We start from the raw sequence: 22,154 nt of genomic DNA, 5'->3' as shown, positions 1-22,154 counted from the left end.
TGTTTCTCTGCAGGATTGAGAACCTTGAGCAGAGCAATGAAGGTGTTTACATCTGCAGAGCCAGCGGTGTGTACGGTCAGGCTCAGGACACCGCCAGGCTGACCATCCAAGGTCTGTTGCGTTCACCGCATACACATGAGTGTATACCCAGCTTCATCAGAGCCCAAAGTCACATTTTATGTTATTTTACTTACCGCAGCCCTGCCGAAGGTGATGATCAACGTGCGCACCTCGGTGCAGACGGTGATGATCGGCAACTCTGTGGAGTTTGAGTGCCAAGCCGTTGGCGACCCAGAGCCCACGGTTCAGTGGAGTAAAGTCGGTGGGTCTCTTCCCGCTCATATCATGGTGAAGGGCGGCATGCTGAAGATCGAGCAGGTGACGGAGGCCGACGCAGGGCAGTACCGCTGTACGGCCACCAACGACGTAGGCTCGGTCCAGTCGCAGGTGGTCCTTAATGTCCAGTGTGAGTACACAAGAGAAATAAAACATCACACGCACAGAAACACATACACTTATCCATTATCTGTCCTTCCACCGTCATTTAAATCCTTTCTGTTTGCACAGCCCTTCCTCAAATTGCTGCGCTGCCCGAGACGAAGGAGGTGACAGTTGGGTCGGACGCAGTCCTTCCCTGCGTGGCTTCAGGATACCCTGTACCTGACATAAAGTGGTCCAAGGTAACTGAGGTCATTTCAATAAATGTTTGTTAGTTAGTGTTTGTTGATGCTGATTTTATTCATGACGCTGATTTCGTTTCCGTCTGCTTCTGTATTCAGCTGGAAGGCGAGCTTCCTCCGAAGTGTGTCCAGGACGTCAACGTGCTGACGGTTCCTCGGGTCACCCACGATGATTCTGGGACGTACGTCTGCACCGCCTCTAACAAACAAGGGAAAGTGGAAGCCTTTACTACGCTTCAGGTTCACGGTTAGTCTGCAGACTGAAGAGTGCTGCTGATAAATGAAAGAAAACGTTTGATTCTGAACTTTACAGGTGTCTTACTATGAGATTATTGGTCTTTTTCAGAGAGAGTGATGCCGTACTTTGCCCAGGAGCCGCTGTCCTACCTCACTCTGCCCACCATCAAAAATGCCTACAAGGCTTTCAGCATTAAGATCAACTTCAGACCGGATAATGTTGATGGTGAGGAAGTACAACCTCAAATTAGCTTGACTGTTAAATGATCTAGTTCATTATTTGACACTTGTTTTCTCTGTTGACTCTTAATGCTTTCTGTACTATGTTGTGTTCTATGTTTGTCATATTTTTCTTCATGTATAATCTCACTGCGTCTTCTGTCCCTCCCCTCTCTCCCTCACCTCTCCCTCTCTCACCTGCGTGGTGGGAAGGTCTCATATTGTACGCCGGTGAGTCTCAGTGCTTGAGAACCACAGGAACTCAAGAGTGAATGATGGCACTTCTGCTTTTTTGGCTCCATCAGACTTTCACATGATGCATCCAGCTCAGAGCTGATGATTATTCAGAGGCTGTGAAAGAGATGCGAGATGGTGCATGGCCTTTGTTTTCATACAGGCTTTTTCGGTCATGATCACAAAAGCACTTTAGTGTCAGTCAACAACACTGTAGTAGCTTGATTACAAATCTACTTTTGGTTACACTCCATTTTACAATGCCATAAATTTTATGGTAAGCAGGTGGTTATCGGTAACGTATTTGATATTTATTTTTCCACAGTATTTGTAAATTAATACCTCAAAATGTATTGGAAATGATACCTACATTATTTGATAATTTTATCTGCCAAAAAGTCTAATTAACAAAAGATACAAATCACAATCAACACTCAACTGACTAATTGTTGTGAAAGTAGGTGTGTAAAAGATGTACTTCAGTTGACTATCTGTATATTGAGCTGCAATAACTCTCTTAAGCAGTTAAGTTCAGAAGTTAAAATGAATGATGAGCAGAATTTAAGCAGAAAGCAGTCGTAAGTTCTCCTGTAAATCTGTTAGATAACACCAGATATTTATTAACTGCTTGTTGAAAAAATAGCAGAATGTTGTTGTTAAAAACTACAGGGTCAGTTTCAATAAATCTTGAGGTAACTATTGTGGTAATTTGGGGGTCAATTTCAAATATGTTTCTTGGTAATTATTTCCTACTTACCATGAAATTTCATGACCTGTAAAATGAAGTGTTACCCTTCTTTTACATCCCAGTCTACTTGTTGCTAAAACAGTAAATAATGCAACAGCTACATGTGTTTCTGTTGGTGATTTTTAATTAATAAAGTAAAGACAGATAGCCAAAGTTGGTGAAGGATATTTGGTGAAAATGAATAAATAACACAACTTTTATTCTTCATAGTGAATGGCAGCTAATGCTGTTTTGATAAACGCTTGACTCTTTCTGTTTTAAATGTGTGATACAAACTATTATGTGTCAAGTTTGTGTTGCACATTTATGCAATCTACTCCCCCTCTTCATCACCCGTGATAGAGATAAGACTTGGTAGAGGGCATGTTCCCCACTTCCCTCTGTGGCTCATGTAAAGCATGTGTTCCTGGCATGTGGAGACAGAAGAAGGAGGAGGACTCGGTAGTGACGCCCGGATGACGCGACAAGGTTATAACCTGGCTTTGGTTGGCTGTAAACCTGCCTCACCATGGCATGCTGCTTTCCCCATCCAGCTTTCAAAGCTGTTGTTGAGCTTGTGTATCGCAAAACAATGTCCATCCTAACAAGTCACTCAGTCTCAGGTTAAATCTAAGAGCTTTGTTTTCATTAATGAAAAATTCCAGCTTTGGGATTTGACGATTATTTCCGGGACGTTGCAAAAGTAATATTTTGAGACTAAACGAATTAATGATATTGTTCCACTAAGATTCCACCTATTTAGATAACATTGCTTGATTTATTGACTTATTAAGATGGATATTATCGTAGAAAATTCTTCGAGGATAAAGGTTTTACTTATACTCACTCATTTTGTTTTCGTGGCGCAGGTATGATCCTCTACAACGGCCAGAGAAGGACCACAGGGGCAGACTTCATCTCTCTGGGACTTGTGGGCGGCCGCTTGGAGTTCAGGTCGGTTTAAACTCTCTCTCATAACTTTAAGAGTCACAGCACGATGATCTTGTTGTTTAATCACATGTGATGCTGACTCAGGTTTGACGTGGGATCCGGCATGGCCACCATACGCGACCCCAACCCCATCAAACTGGGGGAGTTCCACACGGTCGAGCTGTATCGCAACCACACCTTGGGCTACATCATCGTGGATGGAGGGGAGCCCATCAACGGCAGCTCACAGGTACTTCTGTCAATGTTAGCTACTACTTTCACATGTGCATTTCAGTTTAGTTACGTCAGTAATATGTTCAATACGTGTGCAATTCCTTTCCTCAGGGCAAGTTCCAGGGCCTGGATCTCAATGAGGAGCTGCATGTGGGCGGTTACCCCAACTACACAGCCCTCGCCAAAACTGCTGGCATTAAGACTGGTTTTGTTGGTAAGACATCGCTTAGTTTACACCAAGACACGAAGTCTAGGATGGAGAAAAAGCTTTATATTTATTCGATACTGCTGCTCTGCAGGCTGCATCCGTCAGCTGATCATCCAAGGCGATGAAGTCATCTTCAAAGACCTCGACCGCAGCTCCACTGGGGTCACAAACTGCCCCACCTGCAAGGACCAACCGTGCCAGGTCAGTTGCATCCACCCACTGTAATGTAATGTATATATAATATTTGGATTGTGTGTAATTCTTTAATAGCCAGTTAATATTTTTCCGGTTGTTATTCAGAACGGAGGGGCTTGCGAGGACTCAGACGCCAGCTTGTATAAGTGCAGCTGCCCCAGAGGATTCACAGGCAGCAACTGCCAGCACCACTCGTCGCTGCACTGCCACTCAGGTACGAGCTCCACCTGCTCACTCAAATACATCACCCTGGATGTTGCTATTAAATCAGTTGCATCAATAACAAAGCAATTTTATTAATGCTTTTATAATTAAATAACAGGGTTTCTGCGGGCTTTCTTTTTTCTTTTTTTTCTAAAGCTGTCCACACCTTTTTTTTAAATTCTTCTTCCTTTGTTCAAAAACCTGGCGCCCACAATGCAACAATGATGCTGAGTGACATCACTGGAGGGAGTTTATCAGATTACAAGCAGCTTCTGCTGGAACCGTAAAAGGCTTTACACTAACTAAAGACCTGTAAACACACTTTAATTTGTAAAATGACCCTTTAAATTCCGTCTCATGAATATGAGGCCAAAAATCTAATTGAATTGCCAAAAAAAAGCCATTTCAAAATATTTAATTTATCCTTTTTTTAAATTTCTCTCATCAAAATGAATCAAGCTTTGCTGTGTGAAAGTCCACATTTGTCTAACATCTTTAAACCTACTATGTAACTCATGACTGTGAATTTGCATTTACCTTTTGGCAAAATGTAAAGTCGCTACTTTACCTCACTCTAATAACTGTATTCCTTCATAATTTGTCAAAAAGAATCATTCCTAAATTTGGTTAAATATAATCTCAGAAATGTCTTTGATTTCTGTGTTTGATACCTGAAGACACACTGAATAATTAAATTTGTAAAATAATTATTTTTTGTTTCTGTTTGTAACCTGAACTCCCACAGAGGCCTGCGGACCGGACGCCACTTGCATCAACCGGCCTAACGGCCTGGGCTACGACTGCCGCTGCCATCTGGGCAAGTTTGGAAACAAATGCATGGACGGTAAGACGGGAAGCTACTCTAGTCGCCACAATATTTTAAGGAAGACATGCAATATTTGTATCAATATGTAATGAATGATCCTGAAGAAGAAATTCTATCTGTTAATCCATTTTCCTCTCCACTCACTTCCTCCAGGTGAATTGGTGACCACTCCGCTGTTTGATGGTGACGAGTCGTACATAGCGTATCCTCCCCTCACCAACATCCATGACGACCTGCGTGTCGAGGTGGAGTTCAAGCCCCTGGAAAGAGACGGCCTGATGTTCTTCTGTGGAGGGAAGAAAATGAAGGTGGAGGACTTTGTGGCCATCTCCATGGTGGAGGGAGTTGTAGAGTTCAGATATGAACTGGGCACAGGTGAAGTATCCCCACAAATCCATTATGGTTTCAGAATGAATCATGTATATACAGCTACTTTAGTTACTGTATGTGTTTTAAGTAATATCATGTGTAAGAAAGGCTCAGGTTAACACTGAGAGAGCTGCAAAAAAGGTATAAATTAAATCTCTGTGTTTGTTTTTTTTGGTTTTCAGGCCAGGCCATCCTTCGCAGTCCAGAGCCCGTCACTCTGGGCCAGTGGCACAGAGTCGTGGCTGAGCGAAACAAGAGGGCCGGCCACCTGAGGGTGGACCAGGGCCCAGTGGAGAGGAAGACGTCCCCAGGAAAAGCCCAGGGCCTCAACATCCACACCCCCATGTACCTGGGAGGAGTCCCCAACATGGAACTCCTGCCTAAGCCTGCAAACGTCAGCGAAATGTTCAAGGGGTGTATAGGAGAGGTGAGCTTTTCCTCTTTCTCTCTCTCTCTGAAGAAACACAACAAAAGCAAATCGATATTTTCCTCTATGTGGTGGCTTAAACTTGTCTGCAATCGCCTGCTCAGGTTTCCATCAACAACAAGAAGGTGGATCTGTCCTACAGCTTCACAGAAAGCAGATCCATCCGCAAGTGCGTGGACAACAGCCCCTGCGACCGCCGGCCCTGCCTGAACGGCGGTCTCTGCATGTCGCATGGTGAATATGAGTACCAGTGCCTCTGTAAGGACGGATCTGAAGGTTAGCGCTCATGCCTGAACTCATTTTCCACGTATTATTATATTATATACTGAACCCTATGAACTCGCCCAGCCTTTGGTGCGAGCTTGACACTTAACCTTTCACCCCATGACCCTGCAGGTGAGCGTTGTGAGGTGATTAAAGACGCGTGCCAGAGCGACCTTCAGTGTCAGAACGGCGGCAGCTGCGTCGACGGCCAGTGTGTGTGCTCGCCCAGCTACACGGGCCTGAACTGTGAAGAAAGTAAGTGAGCCACTACATGGCCAGTCACACCAAGTATTACATCAAATCAAAGCCAGAAAGAGCAAAAACATGTGGTGGGAAATGGTTTGATTGCATTGTTGAATATAAGCATACAATTTTGGAAGCAAAAGCAGTTTTGAATGTCACTTAATGTATCGTATGGACAAAGATATTTATAATCAAAGCAGAAAGGCTCAACATACAGACAGAAAACGAGCCCATGTGACCCACATTCCCCACAGTGGGAAGCCCTCCTAACATCAGACAGTTCACTCCCAGCGTTGCACTGCATGCTGGGAGGGTCTAACCCTGAGTGATTACGTATTTTTTCTTACCCCTGCACTCTCGTGGCTATATCCTGCGCACACAGGCCACGTCTCCAGCTTCCCGGAGGCCCTGCGGAATGTGGAAGCTAGCGAGGCAAATGGTACAGTATCTCAATACTCAGCCTGCCTGACCCGACCGTGACTAACAGGGGCCCGTCTGAGCTCGATGGGGCCCCGTGTCCCTTCCAAGCTCAACCTGAGATTGTCTATCACCTAACACATGTTCGCGCATAAAAAAAACAAACCTGCACTCAACCGAGGCTCTCATCCCCACTGGAAAGTTGGGAGAGGGGAATTCTGCATCTATATCAAAAGGTAGACGGATGTTAGACTTTAGTCGGGACATCTGCTGATTTGTGCTCCATGTTTTTGGACCTTTTTGAAATGTGGAATTCCCCTTGTTTTTGTTTTTCCTCTACCATCGTGTCAGTGCCTGTAAGACGGCTACTCACAACATAAAATCCTGTTTCTGTCTCCTTGAAGAATGCCTGTCCTGTACAAAACAAGAAAACACACGAAAAGTACACTTGTTTTTTCTCTCTGAAACTGTCGGACCATTAAATACGCTGTCACTAACAACTTCAGCTTCAACTTCTGTTGAAAGCACAGTGGTGGTGTGTGGGAGAGTTGAGATGTCTTTCAAGCATATGCTGTACTTTATGTGGTATTTGTGCATGGACCCATGGCGAGTTTGGTCTGATCTCAGTGAAAGGTCAGAGATGGCGAAGGGGAATGTGTGTGTGTGTGTGAGGAATGGCAAAAAACGCGCTCATGTGTTGTTGAGATTTGTTGTACGTTTTTGCATCATGGAGTCTTGTTCGGTTGTACTCAAGATGTATGTTGTTTTGAAATTGTATTACTCAAATCAGCTTTGGGGGCAGCGTATCGCCAGACATTTGGGCTGTCCACTCCTTATTGTTAGATAAAAGGAAATATACAGTTGTGAGCCAACAGTAGCATTAACAACTGTAACTCTAGAACAAACGTTACAACTTAAGCATAAAACACTAGAGATGTGCAGACATATCCATCATATCCTCAAGTTAACATGTTAACTGTAACTGAGATTACTGAGTCAGTTTGCAGACAATCTTTCATCCGTTGTGCTAACGCTACGTTTAGTTTTAGCATGTCACAGATTTTTGTATCAAGTAAAAACAGAAGTCAAGACTGTATTTATTGAATTCATCTCTTCAAGTCTGCTAACATTAACTTACATAAGCCACAATGTGATTCATAGAAGAGCAGTCAGGCTGCAGCAGCAAACCCTCTGGTGGTATTTAACTGAGCATACGTATGTTTTATCGTTTATGAACTCAGCTTTTCATAGGTAGGAAAAATAATGTCTTATTATAACAAAATGTTTAAGTTTTCAACACCAACAAAAACCTTTTCTGGGTGATTTCTTTCCACTGTTCCATCTAACAAGCCTGTATTAACAGGGTTTCTTCCATGCTTTCAACACTGGAGGGCACCATAACAGTGGGGAGTAAAGCTCACGGCAGCCTCGCTATTATTCAAACGTCTTTCTGATTTGTTTTTTTTTTCTACACTTCTTGTAGATTCGCCCTACCAGTATGCAGCTCATTTCCACAACGATGGATACATTGCCCTTCCTAAATCCATCTTCCCAAGAAGGTAACTTGAGTTTGCTCTTCCATGCTGTTTGACTTCTTAGGAGTTCATGATGTAACGATCCATCGAGGGTGCAATTTGTTATTTTTTCTGTTTCAGTGCACATGACTCGCCAGAGACCATTGAGCTGGAGATCAACACCGACTCCTCGGAGGGCCTGATCCTGTGGCAGGGAGTGGTGAGTCCTGGTCCTGGTCCTGATTGTGGAATGAGCCACGGTTTAATCCTGACACTCACATCCTTCCCTTCCACCTTTTTTTCCATCCTCACCATAACTTTGCTGCTGCACTTCAGCCCTCTTAATCATCACCATTACCTCATCTGTAAAAAAGTGACAATCATTGATGTTCTCGTAACACTCGTCACTGATAATACATCACTGACACGAAACTGCATTTTCTTTGATTTCAGCGTTTCATTGGCTGTTGAGCAGCATTCATCATCACACTGTCTTAATTCATACTCGTGCCACTGAGGCTGTAACATCGTCGGGCATGTTGGCTGCCAGCCCGGCTCTATCTGACACCACTAAATAAATGCATGTTGCTTCTCTAACTCGCCCTCCATTTTCCTCAGGAGACCAGTGGTGCACGCAATTTGCGAAAGGTGCATGCTAGTAAAAAGGTATCCACTCAAACACAAGACACTCCTTATGTATTTGGCATGTTTTCATAACGTGTGCTTTCCATGCAAATATGTATATTGAACCATTAAGTTGTATTTTTCTGGAGGTGATGTGAAATGTGAGGTATGTGCGTGACTTCTGTTGACAGCGATCTGTATGCATCGCCTCATGTTTGCTATTATAACACTTGATGTGGAAAATTACCACATGGCGACCGGTCGGTGGTTCAGTGTGTTTTTCAGTCACATCTTTTTCCTCCGCCGACTAAACACATTTACTTTCAGGAACTTGGAGCACACGGCAAAGGCCAGGACTTCATCAGCCTCGGTCTCCAGAACGGACACCTTGTTTTTAGGTGACTCAGCTTTTTAACCCCGTACTTCTTTTGGCATCTGGATGAGTATTGTTATTATTTTCAACCTTGTATAAATGTTGTAGTAACACAGATGATTTGTATGATAATCAGTTACCAGTTGGGCAGCGGAGAGGCAGAGATCCTGTCCCGGAAGTCCATAAACGACGGGAGATGGCATAAGATCACAGCAGTCAGGTATGATTAGATATCTTGTAGTCTCTGGGTCTCACACTGTATGTAAATTCACAAAGTAAGCATTAGAAGTTCTTGCATACCATTAAAGTCTTAATGACAGGTGTGTCTGAAAGTAATTGCAGTGTTTTGGTTGGTAAAACTTTAGCCAGGATTCTGACGATGAAGGTAGTTTTGTTATTGTTATATTACCCCTCTGCCTGTTCGGTGTCCGCTGTTCCTCACCTTTCTCCTTTTCTCGCAGAACTGGAAAAGATGGATACATCCAGGTTGATGGAGGAGCTGCGCTTCATGGACAGTCTAAGGGCAGAAAAGTCATGGTCAACACCAAAGGCAGTATATACCTGGGTGAGCAGGCTGAAAGTGTGGCAAGATTAGTGTAGTTAGTGTAGTTTTATTTAGTTAGTTAATTTAATAAGTCATAGTTTTTTGGTCTTCAGAGGACTGTGCGTCTGGCTAATTTAGATGAAAATGCAGGTGGTGAAACACTCCGTTTTAGCAAACTAGCATCTTTCTTCATAAAACCACTGCTGCACACTGCTGTTGAGTCACTTTATAACCTTTTACAACAGCAGCTACATCTTTTAAATGCTAACAAATCAAGCTAGCTACACTGATCTTTCTAAATTAATGACATTATCTTCATGTGCATGTCTTTTTTTTCTTCACTGAACACAGAAGGTGGTTAAGTGAGTTTGTTTCCAGTGTTTTCAGTTTAATTAGCAATCAACACAGTTCTCTCAAAAGGGACACTAATGTTCCACATTTTACCTTTTATTTGATCTGTCTGATTTATCTGGTCAATAAACTTATCACAGAATAACATTTCCTCAAAACCGTTTTCTAGGTCCAGATCTCCAAAGAGTGTTTTTTTTTTTTTTAACTGGTTGCTTATTATGTGTGTTTTGTCCTGTGACAGGTGGTGCCCCAGATATGGTCACCATGACGGGAGGGAAGTTTTCGGCGGGAATGACGGGCTGCGTGAGGAACCTGACGCTGATGAACGCCCGGCCGGGACAGCAGCCGGCCCAGGCCATCGACCTGCAAGCCCACGCAGCCCACGGCATCAACGTGCAGCCGTGCTCCTCATAGATCGCAGTGCACACATGAAAGCGCATAACACGAACACACACACCTACACACACACACACACACACACAGAGACTATGGAGTGATGTCATACACACACAAACACACACACACACACACGCACAGCAGACTCACACAGAGAGACGTACACACAAAGAGGCTGACACAAACTTGGTGCTTTGCTGCTACCAAAAAAACAAAAAAACAAAAGCAAGATGACACAACAGGATATGATGTTTCTCTGTGTGCAGTAAAACCAAAAAAAAGAAACAGAAAAAATGATATTAACAAGTCTTCTCTTCTTCAGTGTTGTATTCTCAATGAAGGACTATTAACACCGGAGAACCAATACAGTTTACATACTTCCAGCAGTAGTTTTAGCCATGAGAAGAGTAAGAGTTAAACATATTAGGCCTTCTACGATGGGTCAGATCCTATGGAGTTGGAGATGTTTTTACAGCACTGAATTTTTATTTATATACATATGAATATATATATATATTATATTTGTGGGGGAAAACATGCAAACTAACCATAACTGCTCTTCAACTTTTCCTAGAGTTTATTCTGGGTTCTAATACTGTGTGTCCAGGGCTTTTTATAGGCCTAACTGTATTAATACTTGAAGATGTTTAGGCCTTTCTTTCTTCACTTCTGTAGAGGAACCTTCTTTTTTTTTTTGTTGCGCGCGAGCATGCTTGCAGTTCTTTTTGCAAAAAAAACCAAACAAAAATTGATGGGAGAGGAGCACACGCGGTCACGGTCACATGCAGCTTCAGTACACACAACTCAGGTCGTCAGATACAAAACGAACAACCGCTAAATGTTCCACGTGCCGCCGCTTTCGGCTCGGCTGTTTTTTTTTTGTATTTTTTTTTTGCTCCACAGGTCGTTCACAGGCGCTGTTGTGTCTTCTGTGTCTGTCGTCGTTCTTTTTTCTTTTTTTCATCATGAAAAAGAAAAGAAACCTTGGTGCTACAGTCAGACATGAAGATACAGCACATAGTCATACGGTTTCCTGTCTGTCACACGTAGAAAATGACTTAGAAGATGAATCTGAAGCAGTAACACGCCAGTGTCACATGTTGTCGATATGCATGGCATTTGAGGTTGATTTTATAAGAATACGGCATGATCTGTTGCCTTCGCAGCCTTATCTGATTGAGTAGATCTCAAAAAAAAAACAGTGAACTGAAAAAAGGGGTGTAATTTTGTTTTGTTTTTTATGTGTGGTCGTTGAAGATAATGTTTTATGTGTAAACAAACAAACTATCTGCCAGTCAGGTAGATATCTCTATCAGTTAAGAATGCGTGTGTGTGTGTGTGTGTATGCTTGTAAATCTGTTGGTCATGCTTCCATTTCTTATCGGATGCTCTTCTTTCAGCCCCAGTATGGATTCAGGTGTGTGTTTGTGTGTGTGTGAGTGTGTGTGTGTGTGTGTGTGTGTGTCATTATCCAATTTCCTCAGGAGGGTCAACCCAGAACTGCCTCAAGATGTTACTTAATTTTCAGGTTTGGTAGCTTTAGTGACCATTCGGTAAGCTATAAAACTCTGAAGGCTCTGTGGCTCTGTGGGTTGTTTTCTCTGCAGAGGGAGACTCATCGAACAGCAGCAGTAGGACTCAGTCAGGACAGTGTTTGTTGGTCGTGCAGTGGAAAAACTCCTGCAGGTGCTGTGACCACGTCGTGTCGCTCTGATAAAAGCATGCTCGCCCCACCTTTACTCCAAAAAGAAAGAAAAAAAAGAAACACACGAAAAACCACAACGGCACGATCACTTTTTCCACATTTCTTTTTTTGTAAGCTTAAAAAAAAATATGTGTATTAATATCCTAAAAATGAGCACTATCCTTTCTCTTAGAGTTGCTTCATTTTTATTTATTCTATGTTTTTTTTTGTTTTTTGTTTTCCTCTTTTTTTTTCATCGCTCTTGTGTATTTTCTTTCGAGGCTTTATTCTGCCGTTTTAGAGCAATCAACAGAAGCTTGCTACTCTCTCTCCTCTGGTTATTGTGTATTGCCTCCCACATCCCCCCCTTTTGTTTTTACCCCTTCATGTTTGAATACGGTCCCCCCACCCACCCACCTACCACCCCTCCTGGTAAGGTCTTCAGAAATCATCAACGAAGTTCCAGCAAAGGTTTGATATGTGCCTGGACTGGAAGTGCCTGGTGAGACGGTTGGAAACTGGTCTTATTATTCACTCAATAAAAAAAAAAGTCTTAGACTCCAAATGCAACCAGTATAGTTTTGTAATTCCACAGAAAGCTATCCTCATGTTTCATGTGTTATGAACATGGAAGCAGGTCCACGTTGAGGACACTGAAGCAGAGAACGATGGTGTGTTCGCACCTTGTTGTGCTCCTGCTCTTAAACTGGATTTTCATTTACACACTGTACACTCACGCCCGATGCAAAGTTGTCAACAAACCGCCATTGCAAAACATGAAAGGTGCACTTTTAGTAATGATGGAAAGTTTTATTTAGATTTCTTTTCTTTTTTTTTTTTTTTTACATTTTACTGTTTCATCTCTGACCGGCAGAAATAAAAGCGAATAACTCGGTTAAATGAATGAAATTGTACCAGATGAAATATTGTCCGTGTCAGGACGACCTGACGCTCCCCCTGCCCCTTGGTGTTTCTTAATTAAAGACAAAATTCATGTGCTATTTGTAATCTCGTGAGTTTTCTTTCTTGCTCTGCTCTCCGCTGGGATGTTTTTATTTCCAGATGGAGAATTCTTTTTTAAACCAAATCATTTCATTGTTCCCAAACGATCCATTGTCGCAGGTAAACCCTGCACACGGTCCGATTACACTGCCTATTAAGAATGTTCCCCTGTGGAGGCTACACCCAAATCAGGTTTCTAAATAAACCTGTCCCATGGCTCCAGCACTCTCATCTTACAGAGTCTACTGTATTTATAAGTTAAATTACCTCGGCAATGGAAGAATACAAGGTGCATCTTATGAAGCAGTGCCGGTAAGTAGGTTAACGAAAGGTGAGTAATTACTAATGAACGAATGAGGAATTAAGCACTAATGACTGATTCCTGGATAACAATGATTTTAGGACTATATATTCGAGCACAATGAGTTGCTACAAACTGCGAGATCCTGTTTTTTTTTTTTATAAATCATCCATAAATATCTTTGAACTGATACACTGGCAACTTTTCTTCACAAGTTGCTCCTGATTTACTCTGAACCAGCCGCCGACTGGCACAAACTAGTTCATTTCTTAATAACCGTTGGTTATATTTTGTGCGAGTGAGACTCAAAAATGTATTTTTCTTACAAATAGGAACAAATAAGTCTCCACTTTCATACGGGACATGAACGGTGGTCTTGACCCACCCGTCCATCTCCATACCTCTTCCTAATGTGGACACGTCGCTCTTTATACTTCTTTGCCTGAACTCCTCCTTTCTTGCTGTGATAATCACTGCAGGGAAACATAAATATGGATCATAATAAGCTGCTTTCACAGTCAAGATATATATATGTATATATATATATACATATACAAGGCCATAGTTCTGATGAGGACTTGCTCTAACTATCAGGTCTTTCCTGATCAATGCCTCGCTCGCTCCTTAACTTAGTAACTACTCACGTTATTTGGGTTGTAACGTTAAAGTTTTACCAAAAACTATATCGTCAATACTGAATTATTTACAAAACAGCTGAACAACAGTAATGCCAGTCATGTACACTATGATTATTCTATACAAGAGGTACACATAACTTAATAATACAAAAGTTTATAGTTGAAGAATCCCTGAGTGACTGTTGACACTTCATCCTGAAGCAAAATGAACAACGTGAGCTCCGTCAGCAGGTTGCAGTTGTGTAATCAGATCACAGAGACCCCCCTCAGAGCCAGAGGGGGCGACACCTGTACGTAAACATGACAACTGATTTTCTTTCAGGAGACAGGTGGGCTTGTGGTGTCTTAGTTTTCACACTCACAGACAAACTTTTGTGACTTTACGTAACAGAATGTCACTTCATCATAAACAGCGGATCCTGATCGTATACACGTGGATTCACAGACCTGTCATACGTCAGAATTAACAATTCACACAATTACACGTCAAAGAAATTCCTCACTCTGAATTATATTTGCACCTATATTACTAAATTATCAAGAGACTATTAGATGCAGATCACTAGGAAGCTTCCATGAAAAAAAGAGTCTCTTAGTGTGGTTTTAGTCGATGTTTCAGTGTCTCATTATATTAAAAACTAACATCTCCTGTTGTCATGTTGTGTCTTGTGTTTGTATGTTTTTTTGACTGTTGCAAGATCCAGCAAATCTATAGCTACACCCATACCAGAGAGTAAAAGTCAGACTATCACGTTCTCCACTGCTCTGATTTTTGGTCCGTCATTTAGTAACCTGTGTCCCGCAAGTCCAACAAATTAAACTGGAAGTGCAGCAGAGGTGGAAAAACACACATTTATTACTCAAGTAGAAGTACAGATACTTGTATAAAAACAGATTCTTATCTCAAGTAAGAAAGTACAGGCTCTGAAATGTTCTCATAAAGTAAGTTAAAGGTTTCCCTTGCACAGACATTTCTACATGAACCACATGTCATGGTAATAATTCAAAAACTATTAAACTTAAAGGAAGAATCTGCAGGATTTGTGTTGTAAATTATCAATGATTCCCCTCAAATGCATTAATATTAAATTAAGGAACCTGCTGATTTCTAGACTGAAAGCATCGGAGCACTGGGTCTGATTCAGGTATTAAGCAAACCTTTACTTGACAGACTGAACCACCATCATCTCTCTGACCTCCTTTCTTTAACAGCTGTGTTAACGTTTCCCTCGTGTGTCTGGGATGCTGTGTCATTACAAAATCAACCTCACAGCAGAAATAAGATCCCGTGAGATACGCTGCCAACATTTAGCAACATAACTGCAAATAAACACAATCTGAAAACCTGAATCATTCATGTTACGCTGCCTGATATCAAATCTCCATCACAGTGAAGCCCTGCGGTCACTTCTTGTCAGAGACGCTTCACTCTCCTGCCTCTGGGTGTGTTGTGTCACAGCGTCGTGCAGGTCGCAGTTATTCTACACTGATCCGGGTTATTTTACGCCTTTCTCTAGGTGACATTTAATGGCAGGAACCCCGGGGCTTCGCTATTTGGTCAACACCTCAATTGTTATCCATACACACTCCATAGTCACTTTCCAGAGATAAGCTTTCAACCCTCATTGTGCAAGTTACAGTACAACCATCCCAGAGGAAGATAAAGACAGACTGGCTGTGACACTCTGACCTTTTCCAGTGAATGGCAGCGAGACACAAGTCTTCAAGTTGAGTATCAGACACCGGAAATATGTCTATTTTTGGTTCATAGGTTATATTTTTATTGTTTTAGCACACGGGAATGAATCTATTAGGTGACTGTATAGATTGAAGGGCACCACATAGTTTTTTTGGTGAAGAAATTCAAACTAAGAATTTGATTATTTACAATACAAGTAAGGCAATAAAACAAACTGTGTAAACAAGCTGTACTAAGAGGACAATAAGGCCCCCAGAAAACTGTTTGAAGCTAGAAAGGTGGCAGGGTCCGCCACATATAAACCAAGTAGAACAGTCTGAAATTGTGTCATCACTGAAGGACATTTTGTTTATTTAGTTTGTTCAGGCATTCACAAAATCAGTCAATGCAGATCTTTCTCCTCTGACTTAGAAATCTACCAATCAGATCTACATAGTGCACCTTTAAATATTAGATATTCATAAACATGGCTGTCAAGGTCACACAGGAGGAGGAGCGTGGTCAAGTCTCTCTCTCTCTCTCTTTCTGAACCTCAGGGATTGTGATAAAATCCTCCCGCCCAAAAAACCATGATGAAGTCTAGACTTACAGAAGGAAGTATCACGTTCCCTGAACACTACATACCACTGAGGAGGGGAATATAATACAAGTATGTTTTTCGGACACTGAACATCATGAAAACAAAGTAGGATAACCTATTTTTAAATGCATAACCTAATGTGCTTCTAACATAATGGCCATGATGACGGAGGAATGAGATTACAGGAGGCAGAAACTGCTCCAGTAAACATGAGACCCTGAATATCGTTTTTAAAGACGGACATGAATGAAGGGGAACCGTTGTTTTATTTTGGAGATTCCGTCCTCATGTGTCTTGTTGTGACTTTCCACTTCCTGCCTTTTGTCTCATCCCCCCTCTGTGTGGTCACCTGCATTTCATTTGTTAATTAGTCCCTGTATATTTAAGCCTGTGCTTCTCTCCCAGTCTCTCTCAGTTAGCCTGTGTTTTTCTCTTGTCACTCCTGCTTCGTGTTTGCGCCTCATTTGCACCTCTTGCTTTTGCAATCCTGGTTGGCGCTTCATTTAGTTTTTGGCCCCCTTTTGCCCATCAGCTTATCATCAGAGCTCGCATTATTCGTAAGAACTGGCCACGTGATGAATTCATACTGCAAACAAATAAAGAGGCAGTGTATCACCAGAGAAACTGCTAACAGCCGCTAACTGCAGCTACCTTTAGCTAGTAAGCTCATTAACCGTGCAGGTAGCGGTCATGTTAGCTGACTGCTAACTGGAGCTCAGAGCACCAGGGGAGAGTTGCTGGTGTTAATTATTGAACAATCACCTTCTGAGGTTCACACTGGCCAGGGGCTTGATGGTTAGCATGCTAACTTAAGTAGATATCTCTACAACACAATACATAGATGCCTCTGAAAAGACAGAATGTCAACACATGTACTTCCTCACTTAATGTTGATACTTTTCAGTTCATTTTTAATGACTTTAAACTAGAATTCTTGCAATGACTTAAAACATGCCTGCAGCAGTGTTTTGGGTTTGGGTCATCATCAGGGAAAATAAAAAAAGCACTTTAACCCCATAAAGAGGGGCGTGTCTCATTTAACCATTTGGCCACTGATTTCGAGTCAATGAATGAAATGACATGGAAGCTTTTGAAACAAATGACAATTTCTCCTCAAATAAAAACTGAAAGTATGGCACATTTTGATGAAAAAACATGAACAATTGGAGCAACAGTGGGTTTGTGGTCGTGCTAACTCCTCGATTACCTGTAAGTGATAACTGAGGAGCACTGTGAGGCTCGGCCTCTGTGGGAGGAGCAGCAACACAGAGATATTGATACGCCACAGGATGATCACACACATCACCCTCCATCAACAGACTCCTCTTCACATGAACTTCGTGAGAAACATTCGTTGTATTTCAGCTTGAATGAGGAACTTGAGTGGATGTTTGTATTGTCTCTCCTGAGGATTACTGGATAAAGAAATCATGCTGGTCTTACAGGTAATTTGATTTTAGACTTCTTTATACTTTTTATTTAACTAATTTCATCCATGCATGTCATTTCTTCTCATTGATACAAACTTACTTTGTCCTGAAACATAAAAAAAACAAAGAACATACCATAATATAGACATGATATTCCACATTAATGATCAGAATAAATGTATGTTTTATGATATATTATTCAATTGGTTGTTTGTTTTCTCTTGAACTTTGTTTTTTTAGAGCTTTGCAGTTTGGTGTCTTCTGGCATCAGGTAATATAATAAAAATTATAGACTGATTTCTTTTTTTTTTCATACAAACAATTATATGTGAAAAACAAAAAACAACATTTTTAACTGATCAAAGACGTTTTCTTTTTCCAGACCTTCAGTTATTTGCCACTGCACTGGAAAGTAAGATCGACATTATAATTATTATTGCCTGAATCTTTTGAGAAATGATGAATTAACAAAAAAATAAAGCACATTGTTAAGGTTGACCCTCCCTCTCTGCAGCCTGTACGACAGCCTGGTTTGATGAGGGGGATGTTTCCAGCGCAGGAGACTCGGAGCTCTTGAGCGACTTGAGGAGGAAACATCGGACGAGGATCTGCTCGAACCCTGTGGACATGGAAGCTCAGACGGTTTCTGGAGTCAAGTCTCAGTACACGAGGAACACCTTCCACACGTAAAGACGACACTTTCACAGTACTTCATGAAGCTATGATCGATGATTGATGATGCGACACAAAGTCTGATTCAAAAACTGTTTCATTTCCTCGAGTCTAATCATCATGTTTTACCACTGAAAAATGCTCATTGTACTCAATGACTTTAAGGTATAAAACATACTTATATTTCAGACATTGTAGATTGATTAGATTCTATTTATGGTGTAATAGGATGGGATGCTCATATTTTGCAGTCACAGTGCATCAGAGGGCCTTTTATGCCTCAACTCAGAGCAGAAAATAGGACAGTGTGAAGACTACAAGGTCAAGTTCACCTGCAGCGGACAGTTCTGCTCAGGTATGTATAACCAATCATAACACAACATGACACACACTCAGAGAGTTGAGATTTCGAATGTGGGTTTCTCTTGATCCCTCAGAGTGCAAGACTCGTTGGTTTGATCACGACGACCCAACAAGAAACGGAGACTACGAGGTCCTCAGTGACCTCCAAAAAATATACCCGGGAGAAATCTGCCAGCAGCCGATGGCCATCGAGGTCCAGACCGTCTCTGGGGAGCCCGCCTCCAACACCTCTGACACCTTCTTAAAGTGAGTTTAACAGCGTCGGGCTGATCACATGAAGAAGAGGAGGAGGGGATGTTTGGCTTCCTCTCATCACCTTTCTCTCCTCTCTGATGCAGCTACGATGCCACCTATGGGTTTGCCTGTGCGAACGCAGATCAGGGGAGCAGGAGCTGTGAGGATTACAAAGTCAGATTTACCTGTCCGAAAGAATTCTGCCAAGGTAAATATCTTCATTTCCTTTGAACTGAACATGTTCAAGTGAAAATAATTTGCTGTCTGATTCCCAAGAAAGTAATATCATCATTTATTTTCCAAATATTCACAAAAACATGCAGTTTACATTGGGAGAAGTGTAAAGGAAGTTTACATATTTTCTATTTTTGCAGTGTGAAGTATTTATTCAAGTACAGCACAAATTAAATTTCAGGGTAACACTTTATAACTACAATCATTAACAGATGGTAACTGTCTAATAAACTTCAATCAATAGTTATCAAACAATTAAAATGCTTTAAAAAAAACATGTATTAACAAATTATCTAGCAAACGTAATGTTTTAAGGACAAAAGCTAATATAAATATGGGGTAAGAACAATGTTGCTCCTCTTCTCATACTTCTCGTACTTTTCAAACATTCTCTTTTTTGTTGAAATCAATTTTTAACCAACACATATCCATCTGTAAGTGTCGGATCAGTGTCGAACACGGTGGCTGAACGGTGATAACCCGTCAGAGGAGGGCGATGTGGAGTCCATACTTCAGTTGCTGAAAACTTTCCCGGGTCAAGTCTGCAGGAACCCGATCAGCATCGAAGCCCAGACGGCCAGTGGAATCTCTGCCAAGCACACCGGAGACACTTTCCTCTCGTAAACACATTATTATGTCATCATGCAGGTTCGATGTGGCTTTTGTTTGGCAGTCACATGACCTTTCACTACGGGTGCTTCATTCTGCTCTTTTGTTTTCCCAGCTACGATGTCACCTTTGGGTTTGCATGCATCAATGGCAAACAGAAGAGCAAGCAGTGTGAGGATTATCAGGTGATACTGACCTGTCCCTCAGATTTCTGTCAGGGTGAGTTTTCACACAGGAATCATTTCGCTACAACTGTATCTTGTAAACCTGTTAAGCTGGTATACAGAGATGTCTAAAATGACAAAAAGGAAAAACAAAATTTAACAGTTTTCTCACTGACAGGCTGCAGGACACGCTGGTTCGACTTGGACGACCCCACAAGGCGGGGGGACTACGAGACCCTCCTCCGGGTGCAGACGCTATATCCTGGTCAGGTCTGCTCCCAGCCTGTGGCCATCGAAGCCATGACGGTGTCCGGTGTCCCTGCGCACCGGACGGGTGACATCTTTCAAGTGTGAGTGTGAGGACAGACACAAACGTTAAAGAGTTATACGGTGATATCAAACAAAGTGTCTCTGAGGTCAGACACTGACAGACATTATTACCCTCTTTAAAACTGAAATCTGGACTGAAAGCTGCAAAACTATAAGTGTCAGCTTGCACCACGTCCATAGAGGGAGCCCAAACTCTGCCTCGCGTCGAGGGTGTAAATCTTGTCTATTAAAAACTTTGTCAGGGTTTGTGGGCTTTGCGTGTGTTTTAAAGTCCACACCAACCTCCTTTGTTTAGGAGAATGCTGCAACACTGTTCCCAATAATGTTGAACTATTCCTTTAAATGGTACTCGAATTATTTAGTATTGCACTGACGTTTTCACAAGCTCAGTAGTTTTCCCCATGATGTGTGAGCTGACATTCATGTATTAAATTGGTGGAGCATCCCTTTAATGTTTACATGCTGTATATTTTGCAGATACGACGCAGCTCGTGGCTTCTCCTGTGTGAACGCTGAGCAGCCCGGTGGAAATCGCTGCCAGGACTACAAGGTCCGATTTACATGCCCACTGGCTTTCTGCTCAGTGTGAAGACTCAGCAGTCAACATGTTTTCGAGGATTTACTGTTAATGCATGATGTCAGTACGTGAAACCATCAACCTGTATCATTCTTAGTGTTTGTTACTGTGCAGTGTGCTGTCTTGTAAATTTCTCATTTAGTGGAACCTATTTAATATCGTTCCAAGTAAGTGCCAGTCTCTCCTCGGGACATGGAGAAGAGAGCAAACACACGCATTTTCTTGTAACAGGGTCTTCATGTGTTCATGTCTTTACAAAGTTAATACATATATTTAGTCTCCAGCCATCTTTCTTAGAAAACAGGACGTCTGGTTTAATTACAAATAGGGTTGCAGCATCTATTTTCTTGACATGCATGCAGTCGTTTGATTGACGACTTTCTTGAGTAGATATGAGCTCATATGCCCTCCCTAGATCCTGCAACAGTCAATGAGTGATCATGTGGACAAGTGATTCACTCTCTCTTCTTCCTGAGCCACTTACAAGCCAGTCTTAAGATGATTAATGCACCATGTACTGATCAATTTGTAAAGCCACAAACTTGATGCTGAAGTTTGTGTAGTTTTATGCAATTCATTCTTAGTCTGTGTTTTCACCTAAGTGCTTATTTCTGAATATTTGATATGAATAAAGTTAATATAAATAAGGAAGTAAGAGCTATATCAAGTGTTTGCCTTTGTTATGGTCAAGCAGGGGTAGTTTTAGGTTGTAAAATGGCATTTTTCACCAGGTGCCTGGATATTTCTTCAGAAAATCACGTGTTGGCAGCTAAAGGTCACCTGCAGGATCATTTTTCGCAGGACACACTTTAGGTGAGGGTAAAATAAATATATGACTCAGTCAGTATTTTTTGGGGAAAAAAAACTGCTTTTAACCTTTCAAAAGAGCCCAAAACCACTCCAGTAACAACAGCTTTGAATCTACTGTGGGCTGGAGGAGAAGCAGCCTGCGTGTCCGCATACTTCAGAGATCTGAAATGTCATTGAATAACGGAGTATCAACACAATGTGGTTACTGTAAGCATCGGGTCATGTGATTCATTCATAGAGGAGATTCTACATGTGGACAAAATAAACCTCTCTCCTGCAGATCAGTCATGTGTGAGTGCTGTCATTCCACTGATATCTGGGCCACAACAGTTTTACTCTCTCTACAAAACATGGTTAAAATAAAATTAAGTGATCATCATGACTGATTATCAAACACAAACTCCATGTAGGTTGTGCTGACAGCCGCAGAGACTCTATCAAAATGTGGAATCACAGGCCGTGTTTCAGTTACTAGCATTTACTTAGTCTTTTCTTGGATTTAGATTTAGATTTCACAAGTCTTCTTAATTTATTGTGGACACATACATGTTCCCCAACAGTTTGTTGAGGGGCCCCAATATGTTCCTTCATTATGCACCCAATACCTGGAA

General features: G+C 41.8%; 2 protein-coding genes across 9 annotated transcripts in view; both read left to right on the top strand.

The window, feature by feature from the left end:
• The window catches only part of hspg2 (heparan sulfate proteoglycan 2), a 96,712-nt gene extending 83,804 nt beyond the window's left edge, over positions 1–12,908 (top strand). For 4 of the 8 annotated variants that reach the window (XM_037104102.1, XM_037104097.1, XM_037104103.1 and 1 more), the window contains 24 exons: positions 14–111; positions 200–466; positions 568–680; positions 780–927; positions 1,027–1,143; positions 1,350–1,367; positions 2,967–3,051; positions 3,133–3,277; positions 3,373–3,475; positions 3,561–3,670; positions 3,770–3,878; positions 4,614–4,712; positions 4,848–5,069; positions 5,246–5,490; positions 5,595–5,766; positions 5,887–6,009; positions 6,380–6,436; positions 7,898–7,973; positions 8,070–8,148; positions 8,547–8,594; positions 8,880–8,950; positions 9,062–9,145; positions 9,387–9,490; positions 10,062–12,908. In XM_037104102.1, coding sequence (XP_036959997.1) covers positions 14–111; positions 200–466; positions 568–680; positions 780–927; positions 1,027–1,143; positions 1,350–1,367; positions 2,967–3,051; positions 3,133–3,277; positions 3,373–3,475; positions 3,561–3,670; positions 3,770–3,878; positions 4,614–4,712; positions 4,848–5,069; positions 5,246–5,490; positions 5,595–5,766; positions 5,887–6,009; positions 6,380–6,436; positions 7,898–7,973; positions 8,070–8,148; positions 8,547–8,594; positions 8,880–8,950; positions 9,062–9,145; positions 9,387–9,490; positions 10,062–10,234 — 2,866 coding nt within the window. In that variant the 3' untranslated portion in view covers positions 10,235–12,908. The remainder of the gene's footprint in view (positions 1–13; positions 112–199; positions 467–567; positions 681–779; positions 928–1,026; positions 1,144–1,349; positions 1,368–2,966; positions 3,052–3,132; positions 3,278–3,372; positions 3,476–3,560; positions 3,671–3,769; positions 3,879–4,613; positions 4,713–4,847; positions 5,070–5,245; positions 5,491–5,594; positions 5,767–5,886; positions 6,010–6,379; positions 6,437–7,897; positions 7,974–8,069; positions 8,149–8,546; positions 8,595–8,879; positions 8,951–9,061; positions 9,146–9,386; positions 9,491–10,061) is intronic. The other 4 variants (XM_037104098.1, XM_037104100.1, XM_037104099.1 and 1 more) reach the window with 4 other exon arrangements.
• Positions 12,909–16,546: 3,638 nt separating this feature from the next.
• On the top strand, positions 16,547–21,723 carry si:dkey-205h13.2. Its single transcript, XM_037104389.1, has 11 exons — positions 16,547–17,565; positions 17,791–17,821; positions 17,933–17,962; positions 18,065–18,236; positions 18,474–18,577; positions 18,660–18,831; positions 18,924–19,027; positions 19,493–19,673; positions 19,778–19,881; positions 20,005–20,176; positions 20,634–21,723. The coding sequence occupies exons 1-11, from the start codon at positions 17,551–17,553 to the stop codon at positions 20,743–20,745; spliced, it is 1,197 nt and encodes a 398-aa protein (XP_036960284.1). The 5' UTR covers positions 16,547–17,550; the 3' UTR covers positions 20,746–21,723.
• Positions 21,724–22,154: the final 431 nt, after the last annotated feature.

This window comes from Acanthopagrus latus, chromosome 7 (assembly GCF_904848185.1).
Source record: "Acanthopagrus latus isolate v.2019 chromosome 7, fAcaLat1.1, whole genome shotgun sequence".
In the NCBI taxonomy this organism is placed as follows: Eukaryota; Metazoa; Chordata; class Actinopteri; order Spariformes; family Sparidae; genus Acanthopagrus; species Acanthopagrus latus.
This window is presented reverse-complemented; position numbering and strand designations above follow the sequence as displayed.